The sequence below is a fragment of the Typopeltis vanoorti genome, chromosome 13 (genome assembly GCF_054136105.1).
Source record: "Typopeltis vanoorti isolate ZY-2024b chromosome 13, IOZ_Tvanoo_1.0, whole genome shotgun sequence".
In the NCBI taxonomy this organism is placed as follows: Eukaryota; Metazoa; Arthropoda; class Arachnida; order Uropygi; family Thelyphonidae; genus Typopeltis; species Typopeltis vanoorti.
In genome coordinates this window covers 92238414-92258498 of record NC_143561.1, presented here as the reverse complement: position 1 = coordinate 92258498, position 20085 = coordinate 92238414, and the positions used below count along the sequence as shown (strand labels likewise).

General features: G+C 36.4%; 1 protein-coding gene across 1 annotated transcript in view; it reads left to right on the top strand.

Annotated features, from left to right (window-relative positions):
* The window catches only part of LOC150100366 (cytochrome P450 20A1-like), a 185839-nt gene that overhangs the window by 45644 nt on the left and 120110 nt on the right, over window positions 1–20085 (top strand). The window contains exon 4 of the mRNA XM_090402738.1: window positions 13372–13517. Coding sequence (XP_090258864.1) covers window positions 13372–13517 — 146 coding nt within the window. The remainder of the gene's footprint in view (window positions 1–13371; window positions 13518–20085) is intronic.

The following is a 20085-nucleotide window of genomic DNA, read 5'->3' as shown; positions in this document are numbered from 1 at the left end:
GGTCTGGGTAGTGACCCTTTCTATAATGCATAGCATTACACATGTCTGCAAGGAGATGTGCTTTGCATTATGGGATACTAAGGAAAGTGGTGAGAACTTAGTCCGCCTTTGCCACAAGTTGTCCCAGTCCTGAAGATACTTCAGGTGCAAACTTTGTTTGCTTACACTTGGATAAAGGATTAAACTAAATATATAATTTATAGTCTAACCAAGTGGGGAAAAACTTCCAACATCTTTCTTTAATCCAGAGTCATTTAATAATAAGGTGAAACCTTTCAGCAACTGGCATATGGAAATATCACTTCTGCATTGTGAAGCAGATCAAAGACACCGAAGGAAGAGTATTATGGAGAGATGTGGACATAAGAAACAGATGGAGAATATACTTTGAGGGACTTTTGAATGAGGAAAATGCAAGGACCCACAGAGAAGATGGGCAGCCTTCTGAGGGGATGGTGCAGAACATCAGTATAGTGGAAGTGACAGAGGCCATGAAGAGGATGAGGAATGGAAAATTGGTGGGCCCCGACAGGATTCCAGTGGAGGCATGGAAGGCACTGGGAGAAGAGGGAATTGACCTGCTGTGGGACCTGTTCACGAGTTTGCCAAGAGGAAAATACACCCAAGGAATGGAGGGAGAGTATGCTTGTCCCCATCTACAAGGGTAAAGGGGATACACAAGACTGTAAAAATTACAGAGGAATAAAGTTGATGTTCCACACAATGAAAATCCTAGAAAGGGTTCTTGATGGAAGATTGAGGAAGGAGGTGGAGATTGCAAAGAAACAATTTGCCTTCATGCCTGGTAGATCAACAACAGATGCTATCTTTGGGTTACGGCAGATGATGGAAAAGTTTCGAGAGAAACAACGGGAGCTACATCTGACATTTATTGATCTGGAGAAAGCATACGATAGAGTGCCAAGGCAAGAAGTCTGAGGGAGAAGAAGGTGCCGGAGAAATATGTCAGGTGGGTGCGGGAGATGTACAGAAATGTGAAGACAAGTGTTCGGACCTGTCTGGGTCAGACAGAAAGTTTTCAAGTAACAGTTGACTTGCATCAAGGGTCAGCATTAAGTCCGTTTCTGTTTAACATTCTGATGGAGGTGGTGACAGAGGAGGTGAGAGAAGATGCTCCTTGGACAATGTTGTATGCAGATGACATCTTGCTGTGTGCAGATTCAAGAGAAGAAGCGAGAACTAAACTGGAAAGATGGAGAAAAGTACTGGAAGAGAGAGAGGTATGAGACTGAGCAGAAGTAAGACAAAGTATATGTGTTGCACAGTGGGCGGCGGCCAGTAGACAGATCTGGAGCTGGAAGGAAATGTCATCAGAAAGGTGAGGGACTTTAGATACTTAGGTTCAACAGTGGAAGAAGATGGAGGAGCCGAGAAGGAAGTGGGATGCAGGATACAAGTGGGTTGGAGGAACTGGAGGGAGATGGCTGGAGTGTTATGCGATAAGAGGGTGCCGATCAATCTGAAAGGCAAAATGTATAGGACAGTAGTGAGGCCAGCTATGACATATGCTATAGAAACTATGGCCCTGAGGAAAAATAACATCAGCAGGATGGAAATAGCAGAGATGAGAATGCTTAGGTGGATGTGCGGTGTGACCAGAAAGGATCGTCTGAGAAATGACTGTGTGAGGGGAACAGTGAAAGTTACGAACTTAGGAACGAAGATACAAGAGGCAAGGTTGAGATGGTTTGGTCATGTGATGAGGAGGGAGGACAAATATGTGGGAAGAAGGGTCGTGCAGATGGATGTGCAAGAAGGGAGGAAGCGTGGGCGGCCAAAGAAGAGATGGAGGGAGCTGGTAGAAGAGGACTTGAGGATGAAGAACTTGGATGTGGTGACAGCCCAAGACAGGAGGATGTGGAGGAGACTCATCATCAACAGTGACCCCACTTACGTGGGAGAAGCTGCAGAAGAAGAAGACGATTGCTTCAACCTTGGTATCACGTCTGGGTCTGGCTCCCACTGAAGAGACCTCAATAATGGTCGAAAAACTGGTCTGGGTAGTGACCCTTCCCATAATGCATAGTATTATATATGTCCTCAAGGAGATGTGCTTTGCATTATGGGATACTAAGGAAAGTGATAAGAACTTAGTCCACCTTTGCCACGAGTTGCCTCAGTCCTGAAGATACTTCAGGTGCAAACTTTGTTTGCTTACACTTGGATAAAGGATTAAACTAAATATATAATATATAGTCTAACCAAGTGGGAAAAACTTCCAACATCTTTGCATGGTTGGTTGGTGATTGGAATGTATTGTCTGAATGCTGAAGTGATAAATAAATGTAAGACACCATTCAGTGAACTTTGTGTGTGATGGGACCTTCCAAACAGGCCACCTGGGCTGAGACTAAAACAACCAGGTGGCCTGTTTCAGTTTCAGCCCAGCATTTCATTGGTCTGCCTCTGCATTTAGTTCTGTATTTTTCTGTTATTGATGTTTGATTTAATTCTTTCGTATATCTCCATTTCTCATTTTATCATTGTCTTGTGTAATATGCTGCCCTTCTTATACAATCACTTCTGCAGCAGTGATTCTTATGTCCTTTTATTGTCCATGTTTCACTACCATGTAATAATGTTGGTTTTGTCAGTTTTTATTTATTTGTGTGTGGGGGGTTTCCGCTGTTCCTCGACTTTCCCTTAGTCCCTAGAGAGGGATTAAGTATGACTGGATCCATGTGTTCATGGGCCCGTTTGCTTGTTCTGAGAGACGAAAAACCAGAGTTTCTGGGTGAAATACCCCCTACCGTTGTATGAGACAGGCTGATGAGATGGTGCAACATTGTATGAGACAGGCTAATCCACCTTTAGTCGAAAGAGACCAGATAAAGGTTCCTCATGTCATGGATGGGAATTGAACTCAGGTCTTTCCGAACAGAGGGCCTCATCTATACCAACTGAGCTACAGAGACTCGAGGTTTTGTCTGTGTACTCTGCCGACCTTTAATATTAACAATAATAATAATAATTACAGGGATTCTTAAGGGGGAAAGCTACGTCCCTGAGAGGAGACCTCCAAGGCCTTTAAAAGGAATGCTGAGAACCGACCAGGGCTTCTGACCTAATGTCCAATTCTCACCTTCTCGTGGTGCAACCTGTTAGGTATTTATCTACCTGGATACTGAATGAACGAGGATGGGCTGGCAATTTGGGATTCAGCTGACCAAATTGTAATCTTATTGGCTTAAACCAGAATATCAAATGATGGTGCAACATGACAGAAATTCATGCTGGCTGGGGTGTCGCCCAGATAACCAAGCCCCCCCCCCCCCCATTGTTTTTGCCAGGGAACCAAGGTGAACAGCGAAAAGTCAGCTACTGGAACAAATCCTAAAACCCACCCCAACTCAACATCACCAGAGTTCAAGATCAGTACTATCAACATAAGAAACCTGAATGGCAAAGAAATGGAGCTAGCTGAGGAATTAGATAAGTACCAGATCAACATAATGGGGGTGACTGAAACAAAAAAGACAAAACTGGTGAGATCTTTCTGAGCAATAAATACAAAATGTTATATTCAGGAAATGACAATCAAGGAAAAGAAGGAGTACCGTAGTATTCAACACAAAATACGATGTTAATCTTCTTGAATGGCAGTCAGTCTCAAGTAGAGTAATATGGGCAAATTACTCTACTAATGAGTATGGGGAACTGGACAGTGAGACTTATTTGTGCCTATGGTCCCACAGAAGGTTCTACTAAGGTAGAAGTGGAGGAATTTTTTTATTTTCATTGTCAGTTGCTTTAGAGAAAGTAACTGACAATTAAAAAGAAAAAGTTGGTCCTTGTTGGGGATCTAAATAGCAGAGTAGGAAATGATTGTCAGATATACAAAAATATTTTGGGAAAATTTGGAGAAAAGAGCAAAGCTAATAATAATGGCAAATATCTGTTGGATTTCTGTTCAGGACATAGACTTGTTACTACTAACACAATGTTCCAACATAAAAATGTGCACAAATTCACATGGAGAGAAGACACAAGGAATAAGAAAAGTGTCATTGTTGTTGATAGTGATATTTTCTCCCTGGTGCATAACATCGGTGTGTACAGAGGATTCGAAATTGGAAGTGATCACTATTTAGTCTTGAGCAGGATAAAATTGAATTTCGTGTTAAAAAGAAGAACATATAAGAAAGTTTTAAAGCGAATAAAAGTTGAGCAGCTCTCAGATGTGAACTGTAGACTAAAATACACAAAGATTATTGAAGGAAAAATGAAAGAGTTTGAGAACAGGAACCAAACCTTGGAGATTCAATGGCAAGCCCTGAAGAAAACTCTGATTCATTCAGCCAGAGTCATGTAGTGAGGTTATCTGCAAGGATAGAAAAATCAGAACACCATGGTGGACACAGGAAGTGAAAGAGGCAGTGAAGGAAAAGAAGAAAGCATATCAAAAGTTCCTGCAAATAAGTCAGCTTGTGTTCTTAGAGAATAAGAATACAGAGACAAAAGTAAGAAAGCTAAACACTGTAAAACTAGCTAAACAAAAGTCATATCAAGACTTTTGTAAGAACATAGAAAATAAATATCAAGAGGGTGCAAGATATTATGGTTTTTGAAGACGCTCAGAAATTGAGGAAAGAGTGTTGTAAAAGGAATTAGAAATGATAAAGTTGACATGAAAACAGCAGAAAAAGATATCCTTGAAGTATGGAGTAATTACTTAGCAAAATTGCTAAATGAAACAAGCAGTAGTGACAGTGCAGTAGTAAAAATCACTGACCAGGCATGCAGTCAGGAATGCATATCCATACTTGAAGTAGAAAAACCCATTAAAAGCCTGAAATGTGGAAAGGCAGCAGGAGTAGATGATATTCGACCAGAAATGCTCTAGTATGGAGGTATAAAAGTCTTACAGTGGCTGCACTGCATAGTTCAGAAGGCCTGGGCAGAGGGACAAATTCCAGATGATTGGAGTAGAGCTCTCATAGTATCCATGTATAAAAAGGGAAATAAAACTGAATCTTAGAATTAATTACTGAATTAATAACTAAGTAATGAAATACAGAAGTATTTCATTACTGAGTGTTCCTGGTAAGATATTTGGAAGTATACTTGAGAAATGGTTGAGAAGGATTATGGAAGAACAAGCTGGATTCAGGCCAAATAGAGGCTCTCGGGATCAGAATTTCAGTTTACGACAGATAGTTGTGAAATCATAGGAATATAACAAAGATCTGTATTTAAATTTTGTTGATCTGGCAAAGGCATATGATGAGGCGCCAAGAGAGAAGCTATTCAAAACGCTACAGTTATATGGTGTCATTGGAGCATTATATCAAGCAATAGTCTTTATTTGAGTTGTAAGTCAGCAGTTAGAATTGAAGGAAGTACAGGAAGATGGTTTAATGTTAAATCTGGTGTGAGACAAGGATGTACATTATCCCCTCTGTTATTCGTTATCTATATGGATCACATTATGAAAGAAAGTGGTGTTAAACATGATATCAAAATCGGAGATGTTAATGTCAGCTCTTTGCTTTATGCGGACGATGTTATACTTCTAAATAAATCTGCTACAAGTTGGCAAGGTTCCCTGACTAAATTGAATAATTGTTGTAATAGATATGGTATAAAGGTCAGCAATAACAAGTCAAAGACAATGAAAATAGGCAGAAACATTGAAAATATCAACTGCATTGTGAATGTAGAACTTATAGAACAAATAATTTCAGCTACTTAGGCACATTTTTAGTGAAGATGGTAAATTAAATATGGAAATAGACAACAGAATCAACAAAGCTCGTATGGTAGGAAGTCAACTGAATAAATTTAGATGGAATAAGAGAGAAATTAGCCAAAACACTAAATTAGCTGTATACAAGACAGTGTTCAAACCAATTTTAACTTATGGATCTGAGAGCTGGGTCAGAAGTAAAACACTTAGCTGATATATTTCTATTTTATTATTATTATTCATTTGATGATGTAGGAAATTCATTACAAATTTTGAAAAATAAATGTCATATTTTTCTGTTTTTAATTGAATTTTCTTGATAGAAGAAGAGCATTTATTCATTTAAGTCCTATACAGTGTAATAAGTCCTGTCTTGATATCTTGAATTTTTTTTAAATTAAAGAAAAAAAATTGCTTTTGATTCAAAATTTTTTAAGTTACTTAAACTCAAACAAATCCTGATGGTGTCTCCACCTTTTCTCTCTCTCTCTCTCTCACACACACACACACATTGTTTAGTGTGTGTGTGTGTGTGTGTGTGTGTGGAGGAGGGGGGGTTCTTGCTCATTCCTGTGAGCTATACCGGTGTTAGCAGGGCTTCCCAAGTTGTACAGGTTACAAGTGGAGGGATCAGACCAAGTGAGTCATGTGATTGAGCACAGTGCTGACAACCGCAGCTCACAAAAAAAAACGTCACAAAACATAGCAATCTTCACTAGATGGACTTAAGTGGATATCTACCCAAGCCTTGGAATAATGATTTTCAAATTGGTTTATAAAATGTGAAAATCTTGTACAGAGTTGGAGCATTTTAAGAAATTATACATGCGTTAAATATATACAACATGAATATGGTACCAATACAAGAGACACAAAGGGCTGGAGAAGCTAATTTGAAGAAAGAGAACCTTTTCGAACAGATTTCATTATTAGAAAAAAATTGTGGTCATCTCTCATTGAATTTGAAGCTTTTAATGAAATAATAAGTAAGCTATAAGAGTACAAGTAAAATGGTTCAAGGTAACTTTTATTAATGCACATGCATCTGCAGAAGAGGAAATAAAAGTTGAATTCTATGAAAAACTGGAACAAATCCTCGAAAAAATTCCATGATAGGATATGATCATTTTATTTGGAGATTTCATTGCAAAAATTGGAAAAGAAGAAATATATAGAAAATTATTACCAAAGCCTTCATGAAGAGACAAATATTAATGTAGAAAGATGAATTAATTTGGCTACATCCATAACTTTAATAATAAGCAGCACTATGTTTATGAGGAAGAATATACACATAGAAACCTCCTGATGGTCATACATTCAATCAGATAGACAGTATCATAATCAGTAAAAGACATAGGAATTGCATTCAGAATATCTGGAGCTGCAGAGGGGCTGAGTGTGATAGTGACCAGGGCTGTCACCAGATTAGATCACACCCTGAAGCAAACAATTAAATATTGCCCCTGATGGATTATAAGACAAAAATATAAGAAAATCTCTCCAGTTGTTATTTTGTTTTTATTACAAGAGAAACATTAATGCAAAACAATTACATAATAATATTAATTAAATGTTTGCTCTATGGGGATATTGCACAATAAAACTGTTTATATATTCTTCTAAATTTAGATTATAAGCTGTGTCTGCCTCTATCGATATAGTTACTAGACCAACCAATCTTTCTTGGGTCATTGCTGTTCACAAATAATTTTTAATCAGTTTAAGCTTGTTAAAACTTCTTTCCACACTTGCTATGCTAACAGGAATTGTTAGCGTAGTGATGCCGCCTACCTCAATATGGCTGAACAAGCGCCCTTATTAGCTGCGCCATGAGGCAGGCTGCCATACTTTGTCGATGGTACTGATAGTGACCATTTTCTAATCAGTAACTATCCTTAATGCTAACATAAACAGTAAATGTTTTTCTGCACATGCAAATCAACTGAGATACAATATTAACAAACTAGATAAAACAGAAGAGGGAAGATAATATCACTATGAGTTAAAACAGAAGAGGGAAGATAATATCACTATGAGTTAAAACAGAAATTGAAAAATATGCAACTAGAAGAGAATGAAAATATTGAAACAATCTGGACTCGTATCAAGGATAGCATACAAGTTGTAGTAGAAAACTTCATTGAAATTCAAAGTAAAATACAGCACAAAAAATAGTTTACTGAAGGCAGTAAAGAAAAGGGAAAAAAAAGGATGGAAGCATTTGGCTTAATAACCCAATTATTGATGCTGCTCAGAGATGCAAAGAGAGCAGCAAGGAAGCCAATAAAATAATCAGACAACAGAAAAGAAGATTTTTTACATGAACAGATTGAAGAAATTCAGAAATCCTTTATACTAAATAACCCTAGGAAATTTTTCCATGAAATTAAAACCCCCAAAAACAGGCCCATGTATGAAAATGACAGTAATCAAATAGCAGTGGACAAACACTAGCCACGAGAGTTGAAATAGCAAACAGGTGAGAGAGTACTTTAACAAACTCCTAAATTATGATGAATCTGTTGAATCTTTTAAACAGAATACTTATTATACTTATCACCCAGAAATATTTAAACCTTCGCTAGCTTGAAGTAGAAGAAAGTATAAAGCAGTTCAAAGACAACAAGACATCAACTACTGATGAAATAGTAGCTGAACTCATCAAATATGGGGGGGGCAAGCATATTAACCACTCATATACATAAGCTGGTAAATTTAATATGGGAAAAGAAGAGATACCTCCTAATAGTTCCAGTATATAATAAGTGAAACAAAAATGAATGTGAAAATTATGGTGGGGGGGAGGATCTTATCTTATGCTGAAGAAAATATAGGTGAATATCAAGCAGCATTCCAAAGAAATAGATCAACAGTTGACCAGATTTTTACCCTTAAACAGATACTAGAAAATAAAAAAATGGGAATATAATCTGCAGGTCCATATTTTATTTATTGACTTCTGAAAAGCATATGATAGCATTCATAGACTGGCTAATGGAATTAGATCTGAATCTTTCAATATTAAGATAAGGAAGCAAGGAGATGCCCTTTAGCCCATCCTTTTTAATTTAGCATTAGAAAAATGTATTTAAGAAACTGTAAACAGTAACACAAACAGAACAGCAATATTAGGATATGCAGATGATATATGCCTCATTGGAGAAAATGCTGAAGATATTTGAACAGCATTTAGAAAACTCAAAACTACTGCTGAAAAACTAGGTTTACAAATCAACCACAATGAAACTGAATATTTAAATATATGCAGTAGTCACAATCAAGAGGAAAATTACCAGTTTAGTATTAATAACCTGAAATTTAAATGTGCCGCTTCCTTCAGATATTATGAAATGTTGATTACTCAAAATAATAAAATTAGTACAGAAATAAAAGCTAGAATATGTGCCTCCAGTCATCATTTACTATCTTCCAAAATTCTATCAAGTAGAGTTAAAACAGAAATTTACAAGACAATCTTTAGACATATTGTTTTATATAGAACAGAAACCTAGAGTATAACAGACCAAGATGCAAGAGTGTTGCAGATCTTTGAAATTAAAATCTTCAGAAAAATCTATGGATCTGTATAAGATAACACAACAAGTGAATGGAGAAGACATAATCAAGATCTATATGAACTCTATAGATTCCCACTTCTAGCTGATGAAATCAGAGTTTGCAGATTGAGATAGCATGGTCATATAGAAAGAATGAGTGAGGAGAGGATGGCTAAACAAGCATTCGGTGTGAAGCCTGATAAAAAGCGATCTGGAGGTAGACTGTGGATGTGCTGGGAAGATAATATCCAAATCTGCGATGAATCCAAAACTGGAGTGTAGGAGTTCAAGACAAAGGATTGGAAACAAGTTGGTACATGCAGCATAGAACCTTAGAGGTTCAGCAAGCTGAAGAAAAAGAAAGAACTTGAACTCTGGAAACTCAAAACTTTCAGAGATTTTGACTTTTATAATAGGTTTTCTTTCAATTTTTGAACCTCAAAAGACATACGTGGTAAATATATTCACTATCAATCCGTTACTTGCTCACTTAATGGTGGATGTATATATATATGTGTGTGTTAAAGTTACCAAGCTATTTTAAGCCTGGTTTTACTCCATTTCCCAAGTAAGCAAACAGACAAACAAGTCAAGTTTGTGCCTGCAAGTGTTGCAAGTCTAGCTGATCCTACAGGTAGTGCAAGACCAAGGCAACTCATGGTAAAAGTAGTATAAGCTCTGATCACTAATCTTAATATTTACCCTTAATGCAAAGCACATCTCCTAGAGGAGATGTATGATGTTTTGTATTAAAGGCAAGGGGGGCCACTACCCAGACCGGTTTCGACCTTTATTGAGGTCTCATCAGTGGGAGCCAGGCTAGAAATACCAAGATTTTAGTAATACAGTGCTAATAAGTATTTTACCAGAACAAGTTACCATAAAGCGTTTTAACCTTATTAATTAAAAATCTCAGGAGGAGATATTCTACACATACACACACACACATATATATATATATATTGTAAAAATAGATATTTAATGACTTTAAACCGAGATAAAATATTAAGTTTTAACAAAAATTATACAACTGGTTTCAGCCTTTTACAGCCTTCATCAGGTATCCACTAAAGGTAGAACACAATAAAAAAAAAAAAAATTGAAGTTACAAAAAACTGAGAATTACAGGCAAAAATGCAATACATAATTGACATAAAAAACGTATTTTTTTTAAGTTGTTCTATCCAACGCACCATTGTCTGTTGCGTGTGTGCTTGTAAGTTCTCGTGAACGCCAGTATTGAACAACTGCAGCGTGGCCATCAGGGATGTTGTAACTTAAATTGCTGTTCAAATGTTCAGGATTAAGGAGGATTTCCCTGGATTCCACGATTTTCCTTTCAAACTCATCACTGCAGCGAAAAATTTTTGGATTTATCCTAGCAAACTGAGTGACTTTGTAGATCATCATGAGGATTGTTTGAGAAAAGAACATGACTGGATAGCGCAGCTGCATGTGATCTTTTATAGGAGATGTCTCTCTTATGTTCTTCTTTACGTAGTTCAATAGATTTGTTAGTCTGTTCAAAATAAGGAATATTACAATCGCACCACAATTTGTATACACCTGGATATTTTAGGTTGTGATGAATAGGCTTCGGATAGCTTATAAGAGAACAGATTTTAGGAAGTTTAGTGAAAAACGTCCTGCTGTTGTATTTTTTAAGGACTTTAGCCAATTTATTGGAGACTGAACTAATGTATGGGATGGAGATGCTGCCTTTAAAATTAGTAGTTTCCATAGTAGTACACTCCCTAGGAGGATCCAGAAGAAATTTCTTAATCGTTTTTTCAGAATATCCATTTTGTTTAAAGATAAGAGAAAGGTGATTAATTTCTTTTTGGAGCTCATCTAGTTCATTTAAAAGAGAGCGTGCTCTGTGTCCTAAAGTTGAAATAGTTATATATATATATGTATGTATGTATGTATACAGAAAAGCCTCATTTTATGAAGGGTCAGCTCTCTGTAAAGTGAATTGTTCATGGTTCACTGAAGACCAAAATTAAACAAACTGTTCTTTAATCTCTACCCACAGTGCCATACAGTATAAAATAAAAGACAATCGTGAATGCTGCATTTGTACTTTTGTTTTGTTTTTTGCTGTTGATTCTAAAGTGTTTGTTAATAGAAGAAATGTAAAATGTAAAGCCTTCCTGGGTATATATATATATATATATATAATATGCAGTTCAAGTTTCAGATACCACCAATAAGTGAATTCAGTCACTATAACAAACTTCTAAAATTCACTTAAATCTGCACAGTATCAGTGTTATCCTAAAGGAGATTCACTAACAACTCTTTGGTCCCTACAGGTTTGCTGCAATAAGAGTAATGATTCCAAATTAATCAAGATTTGTTAGTTTCTAGGAAATCAAATTTAATGTTAGATATATGATTTTCAGTTCATAAAAATAAAGTATCACATAGAATAAGAAACTATTTTTATTGTTTTTTTTGACTAGTTTCATGAGAATCTTTTGTTTCACATCATCAGGATAATTATGTGAATAAACTTAAAAACTGTAAAGAGAAAAGGAAATAACAGTTAGCAACCATAGTGAAAATATTTGGATATTTCAATAATTGAAAAAAAAAAAAATATATATATATATATATATATATATATCTTTTTTTTTTCTTTTTTTTCTTTTTTTTGCAGCAGACCAACTCTCTGTTAATGGCTTTGCACTGTAGAGAAACTAAGTTTTGGTTCTTTTCTATTCTGATTTTTTGTTAAACAATGTTCCATTTTGTTGATGTTAACATTTCCTTTTTACAAATAACTATGGATTGAACTAAGTTTGCATAGCAAGTATGATTACTTTTTTGTTTGTTTATCTTTTAAAATTGCTGCAAATGTTAAAATAATTCATGATGTAAATATTTGAAGCAATGTCCAGTTTAGTTTCTATTGAAATCAGTAATTTTTTTTTGTCAATTTTAGCACTTTCACAATCGCTAATCTCCATTTGTTTTTTCCATGTTTACATATCATATATCTGGGTTTTTTTTATTAAAAAACATATGAAATGCACACACACACTATTAACATGGACTATGTTCAGCAACTGAAGAATGTTCAATATGATATAAAATGGGGAAAGAAATATCAGACTAACATTTTCCTATAAAAGGCACATCATCAACCTGTCCAACAAAATTAAAACAAGAAATAATATAATTTCAAGGCTTGCTGGAACAACCTGGGGTTGTGGTACAGAAGTCCTAAGGTTGTCTGCACTAGCCCTCACATTCTATGCAGCAGAATACTGTGTCCCTGTCTGGGAAAAAAGTGCACACATTAACATTATAGACACCCAGCTAAACTCTACCATATGTATAATTAGTGGGACACAGAGAAGCACCCTTCTTCCCTGGCTGCCTGTCCTATCTAACGTTGCTCCACCAAATATACGGAGAAGACAAGCCTTGATTAAAGAATTTAATAAAGTAATGAGCAACCTGCTCCTGCCCTGCACCAGACTCAAAAATCCACCTAGTTTTCGCCTAAAATCAAGAAACTCTTTCTGAACTCTCTTCAGCTGCCTTACCATCAACATCTGACATGTGGAGAGAACACTGGTCCAACAATCTCCCAACAAGTGGCTTCTTGGTTGAAGATTCCTGTGCTCCAAAACCTGGTTTTGCTCTTTCTAGGAAGATATAGTCATCTGCCAACAGGATCAGAACAAGATCAGGGTAGATGTGGCTACCTACTACACAAATGAACCTGATGAAGGCTGTACTGTCAGACCACCCTTATCGTGACTTTTCCCCCATAGCACAGATGATCACTCATATTGTGAATGACTCCCCAGGTGCCAATTTCATGGTAACCTGGGGAGATATCCACAAGGTGATGGATGAGGCCTTGAATTGGCTTTCTGGACCAGACATTGACCTATAGCTTCTTGAATTTGGAGTCACAAATTATTAGTCTGTGTAGTGTTTATAAATACAAATTGTTCATATCTTGAAATTTCTTAAATAGAGGTTTGCCTATTTATTTAATATTATATTGCAGACCCAGCATAAACTTGATTTATATATAAGAAATATTAAAAATTGATCCTGGTAATTGAGTTACATTACATCTTTTAGTTGACATATTCTCTCTCTATAAGCCTGTCATTGGAGAAAGAAGCATCATGTTTGATAATGGCACCGAGGCTAGAAAGAAAAGACAATTTCTGGATAGAGTATTTAATCATGATTCATGTTGCCATTTGCTGGAAACACTAAATAAGGTTAATATAATGTTTTTAATTTATTTATTTTTGATATTTTAAAGGCTACTTTGTGCAGTTTTAACTTTAAAAATATACTCTGTGATATATACACTATGCTTAATATTTGTATTTCAATCACTATTAAGTATATACAAGGAAAATGAAATAAATGAAAAATATCTGGAAGACAATATAGAAACCAAGGTGTAGGACAGGGTTGGTTCTTATTGCCAAAAGCAATCAATATTATAAAAATTAAAAATTAAATATTAATATAGTGAAATCAATTTTAATCAACAAATTTGAAAACATAGAGCTCTCTCTCTCACACACATATTAAAAAAATGCATTGTTCTTTACTCATGATCAAGTGATGATATCAGATATGGAAAAGAATTTATAAAGAGCAGTTCAAACACCACAGGAATATTACAGAATGAAAATATGATTTTTTTTTTAGTGATGAAATGTTTTTTATCACTGAAAAACCAAAAACATTGGCATTTTATGGACAAATTTTAGTCAGATAAAATAATCACTAACAACAGAATAGAGAAATATTTTTATTTGAATTGATAAAAGGGATATTAAATTAAAAATTTCTAGATTTTACAAGGTAGCAGTATAATAAAAAGAACACTTAATCCTAATTTAGTACAAAAAATAACCATGTTTAAAAATATAAAGCCTGAACAACATCTTAGAAATATTAAAGTTATTCTTCCATTTACTCATCATATAGTAAAAATACCTGTTTGGCTGATTTCCTCTCATAATCTGATTTTATCATTGTAGTTAACCCTTTTTTGCTGGTGCTGATCACATTTTTCTTCATATTTGCCATACACATTTTTCTTTTTTGGGCTCCTGCTTGATAGGACTATTCATCTATTTAATTCACATCTGATTTATCCTTCTGACTGCAAGTATTTTGTCTGATACTTCTTTCCTCAAACATTCTTTGACCATTTCTCATGCATTGCTATCACTTTGCAGCTTCTTGACACTGCACCAAGCTGCCTCCTGAGTTTGTCATGAACACCAGCTCTCTTACATGTTATCCTTTCTAAACTGAAAATTCAACATTCCTAACCACACTTCCTCCCAAGTTAGTACTGCATGATTACCCTTCTCACTTGGAGGCAAATTTAGTTACTTTGGTTTTGGACATTTGCTCTTATACTATCACAGATCCAGCATTCTTCCAGATCCTTTCCATCACATGCTTTTTTAAGCAGTTATCTTTCAATACTTTCATAAATTCCATTTTGTTCCCATGTGCTCTTTCCTCCTTCCAATGTGTGTGTCTCTATATAAGTGCCCATGAAAATTACTTAGCCTTGGTTCATTGAGCTCATTTGTGTATGCTATCTATATCCTCCTCTGCATCACTTTTATAGCAATAGACATCTCCATGGGCAAGGCACATTGTGCCATGTAATGAGTCATGTGTTTATAGCTGATATAAATTGCAGGAATATGATGCTCCCAAGTCATTGCAACTATGTCTGTTTGAAATGGCTGTGAGAAAGAAACTGACTATCTAACTGAATATATAATCACTGAATGTGACTGTATGGTGCACCGAAGGATAATATGTAAAAACTGTCATTCATCAGCCAACACATTGAATGTGGAGTTCCGGGCATCAACTGGAACATGAATTTGCATTAAGAACAACTTGGGTTTCCATGGTAGGGCCACAATATGCAAGCCCTACATTACTTAAACCAACATTCAATGTTCTTCACTAGTGCAAGGAGCGTGTACAGCGGAATGCAGAAGCTTGGAAAGCAGTGTTATGGAGCAACAAATCATGCTACACTCTACTGAGCAGATAAATAGGTGTGGCAGATGCCTGCCGAATGTCTCTTACCAGAGTGCAAAATCCCAACTATGAAATTTGGAGGTGGCAGTGTGATGTTATAGTCACACATTTCCTGCTTTGACCTTGGACCTCTGTTTGTGGTGCCATGAACATTGAACTCTGAACATCTGGACAGTGCTATGCTTCCTACCTTGAAGTATTTCTACAGAACTGACCATTGTCTCTTTCAGCAAGAGAATGTGTCATAAGGCTGCTGCTGTAATTGTCCGGTTTGTGGACATGAATGTCACCACACTTGACTGGCCTCCACAGAGCCCTGATCTCAACCCTACTGAACATCTGTGAGATGAAATGGAGCATTAGTTATACAACAGGTGGTTTGCACTTTAATGGATTTGGTGTTTGGAATTCTGCTGACTGTAGTAGGATTAGATATGCAAAATGAGGGAAACTAGAGTTGTTAGTAAGGAAGCAAGTGAGGGTGCACGAAGGCACCACTAAGGCAGATTGGTGTGCAATTAGGGAGAAAATGCTGACTTTAGTTCCTTAGGTAGTTGATAAGAATGGATTGTGAGTACGGCACTTTTTTTCTTAAGTTTTTAAAAATTTGCAATTTATTGACAGCAAAATGTAGTATAAATATTCCTGTAGATGGTACTATGTTCACGAATTGAATTTTCAGTTTCGATTACACATAAGTTGGTATCTTGCTTTCTTTCATAGGTTGGTACGCAACCGGAAACAGGAAGTTTTGTTCATTTCCGATTGCTTCCAATATGTTTATCAGTTCTATATTCACTCTGCAACAGGCAGGTGTTCACGTGAGTTTTGAATTAATCTAAGTTAAATCAGTGCAATCATTGTTCAAAATGAGTAAAATAAGTAGTTACTTTATGCCAATGAGTAAAAAAAAAAGGAAGGCTGAAGAAGCAGAAATTGTTGAATCTACTTGTGATCCTGTAAAACAGAAAACTAGCATCGAAAATACACTTGGTGAAGAGGATCACGAAACCAAGACCAAAGATCCACATGGTCAAAAGGAAGCAGATTCTATAATGATTGGCCTGAATGTTGGACTCTTTTTCAGAAAAATGACTTCTGCAAGAGAAAGGAGTGGCTGTATGTCAAGAATAAAATGTTGGGCTGTAAAGTGTGTCGTGAATGTTGGAAGTCTTACTGTCGATAAACACATGGGAATGAACATTTCAGCAGAGTGAGCAAATGATAAAATCAGTCATTTTGGAGAATCTCCCAAACAACAGTTCGTGTCATTAAGAAAAGAAATTTACGATCATAAGGAGAGTGCAGCACCCAAAGCGTGCCAAAAAATAAAATCTGAAGCAAAAAAACAAAAAATTAGAGCAAGTTTTCCTAAATACTTTGTCTCATAATAAAGACGTAACAGGAAAAGTGTTTCGAACTGCTTACAAAGTTGCGAGGAGAAATCAATCATATAACATAACAACTTTGAAGACGAAATAAATTTACAGGAACTTAATGGCCTAGACATAGGATATATTCTTCATTCTACAAATGTTGCATTAACATTGTGAGCCATATTGCAGATGAAATGAGAAAAACATTAATAGACAATATAGTGAACTCCAAGAACAAAATATCGTTACTTATTGGTGAATCGACAACTGTGAGTAACACAACAACATTGATTGTTATCGTTCATATAGTTCTTCCTGAACTTTCAGCTCCTGTGAGTTGAAAGTTTATTTTTCACTTGGTCAGACTATAATAAATTTAGTTTAATCCTTTATCCAAGTGTGTGCAAACAAAGTTTGCGCCTGAAAGTATCTTCAGGACTGGGGTAAAGTGGTACAACACCGGGCGACTCCTTGCAAAGGTGGAGCAAGCTACCAACACTCCTATCTCAGTATCTTCCATAATGCAAAACACATCTCCTTGTGGATATGTATAATGTTATGCATTAAGGGAAGGGCCACTACCCAGATAAAAAGTTGGCACACCGTTTGGCGGCTCCTATAGGAGGAGATGACCTGCTAATGCTTCTGCCTGGTATCTCCACTTGGGCCTGGCTCCCACTTAACAGACCTCAATAAAGGTTGAATCTAGTCTGGGTAGTGGCCCTTCCCTTAATGCATAACATTAGATATATCTGTAAGGAGATGTGTTTTGCATTATGGGAGATACTGAGATAGGAGTGTTGGTAGCTTGCTCCACCTTTTCAAGGAGTTGCCCGGTGTTGTACCACTTTACCCCAGTTCTGAAGATATTTTCAGGCGCAAACTTTGTTTGCACACACTTGGATAAAGGATTAAACTAAATTTATTATAGTCTGACCAAGCAAAAAATAAACTTTCAACATCTTTCTCTAAATCCAGAGTAATTTAATAAAAAGGTGGCACACCGTTTGGCGGCTCCTATAGGAGGAGATAACCTTGCTAATACTTCTGCCTTGGTATCTCCACTTGGGTCTGCCTCCAACTGAAGAGACCTCAATAAAGGTCGAAACTAGTCTGGGTAGTGGCCCTTCCCTTAATGCATAACATTATTATACATATCCGCAAGGAGATGTGTTTTGCATTATGGAAGATACTGAGATAGGAGTGTTGGTAGCTTGCTCTACCTTTGCAAGGAGTCGACCGGTGTTGTACCACTTTACCCCAGTCCTGAAGATACTTTCAGGCACAAACTTTGTTTGCACACACTTGGATAAAAGATTAAACTAAATTTATTATAGCTCCTGTGAGTCTTTTCCTAGATTTTATTGAATTATCAGATGTAACTGCTAGAGGAATTCTAAACTCTTTATTTAGTCATCTTGAGTGTTTAGGATTATCGGAAGATTAGTTAAAGGAGTGTTTATTGTCTGTAACTAGTGATGGTGCAGCCATTGTTCTTTGGTGTGTGTATGGTGTAAGGAGGCTAATGCAAGAGAAGTTTCCTAGTGTTATTTTCTGGCATTGTGCTAGCCATTGCCTTGAATTGTCTGTTAGTGACACAGTGAACAATGTGCCAGGAGTGAATCGCTTTAAGAGTTTTCATGGAAAACTTTGTGACCTATCATGCTTCACCTAAGAATGCTAGGGAACTACAGGAATGTGCAGCGACTCTAGAACTTCAACATCTTAAAATTGAGCTTCTTAAAAGTTGAACTTCTTAAAACTCGCTGAAAATTCTGCCGATTTTAAGTGAGTGCTTAAAATTGGCAGAATTTTAAGCACCCACTGTGTTGTATCTAACTTTCCCACTGTTTCTGCAGTGTGGCAAGACTTTGAAGTTCTCGTCCATCACTTTCTGTAGGCAGAAGAAGCAAAACAGATCGCTTTCTTTATGAAGGCCTTTTAAGAAAAATAACGTCATGCAAGTTTGTTCTTGAATTGGGCCTTATATGTGATGCTTTCCAAAAACTTAGTGATCTAAGTCTAGATTTACAAGAGAGAAATCTTGACTTGTACAAAGCAGACAGGAAGATAAAGAATACAGTTCAACTTTTTGAAGAAAGAATTGAAAATCCCGTTCCTTACTATGCTATTTCTCTTCGAAGTCAGAAGAACATGAAGTTCAAAGGGATTGAGCCCCACAAAAATGAAAGGCATAGTCCTGCAATAAGTTCACCTGCTTTCTATAAAAGTCTGAAAGAAGCTGTTGGAAAGCATCTGCTTGAAGGAGATGATGCTGATTTGCCTGAATGTGCTAAGATTTTAGATTCCAAGTATTGGCCAGAAAATCCTGGGAAGTATCTGACATTTGGTGAAGCTGAAATTAAAAAGTTAGCACAAATTTCACTTAAATGAAACAGAAGCAGTTCGTGGTTTCTGTGAATACCTTCAAGAAAATAAAGTCCCAGACATATTACTTCCTATGCACACTTTGGGCATAATTGCAATATCTTCCAGTGAATGTGTAAGGAGTTTCTCTCGGATGAATTTTACAATAACTTCATTTAGGTCATCTCTGCTTGTACGGACAACTTCTGCACTGATGTTCATCAGGATAGTAGGACCTCCTCTCACTCAATTCAACCCTAGCAAATATGGGACTCACGGCTGCTCCGAGGTCATCATTCTGCAGTTGATACCAGAAGAAAGAAGCGATCTAGAGACGATGAGGGTATATTCATGATGAGTACCGGCACCTTTTTTTCCAGAAAAAAAGCTTTGATTATGGGCTTATGAGAATTATATCATTTATGTATACTAATGCCAAAAGTATTAGGAGCAAGGAGGAATTTTTGGCATTATTTAGTTCTTATTGGCCAAAAGTAATTGGTATTAGTAAGACTTGGCTGACTGAGGATGATATAATTATTGGTATAGGATGTGAAGGTTGTAGTATTTTTAGGGTGGATAGAGCAAATAGGAATGGTGGGAGGGGTATTACTGATGATACCAGATGTATTGCAGCTTAAAAGAGTGGGAGTACAACAGGAAGTCAGTAAGATGGAAAGCAGTACATTTGAGACTGTTTGATTTGAGATACAGGATAACAGGACTGCTGCTGTAAGTCAGGAAATGCAAGGGATGATGTATCAACCAATAAACTCAATAAGTCTAGAGTGAGTATTTATCATAAGTGACTTTAATTATGGGGATATAGATTGAAAGGAGGAAAAGTCATATGGGCAGAAGGAAATCAAATTTATATAGCTTTTTAGAAACAATTACCTAAGGCAGCATGTAATGGAAGAGGGAATCGAGAGTGCTGGACCGTGTGATTAAATCTGAGGATTCGCATGCAACTAAGATGGATATATTGTCATTAATCATGTGAGAGTGATCATTC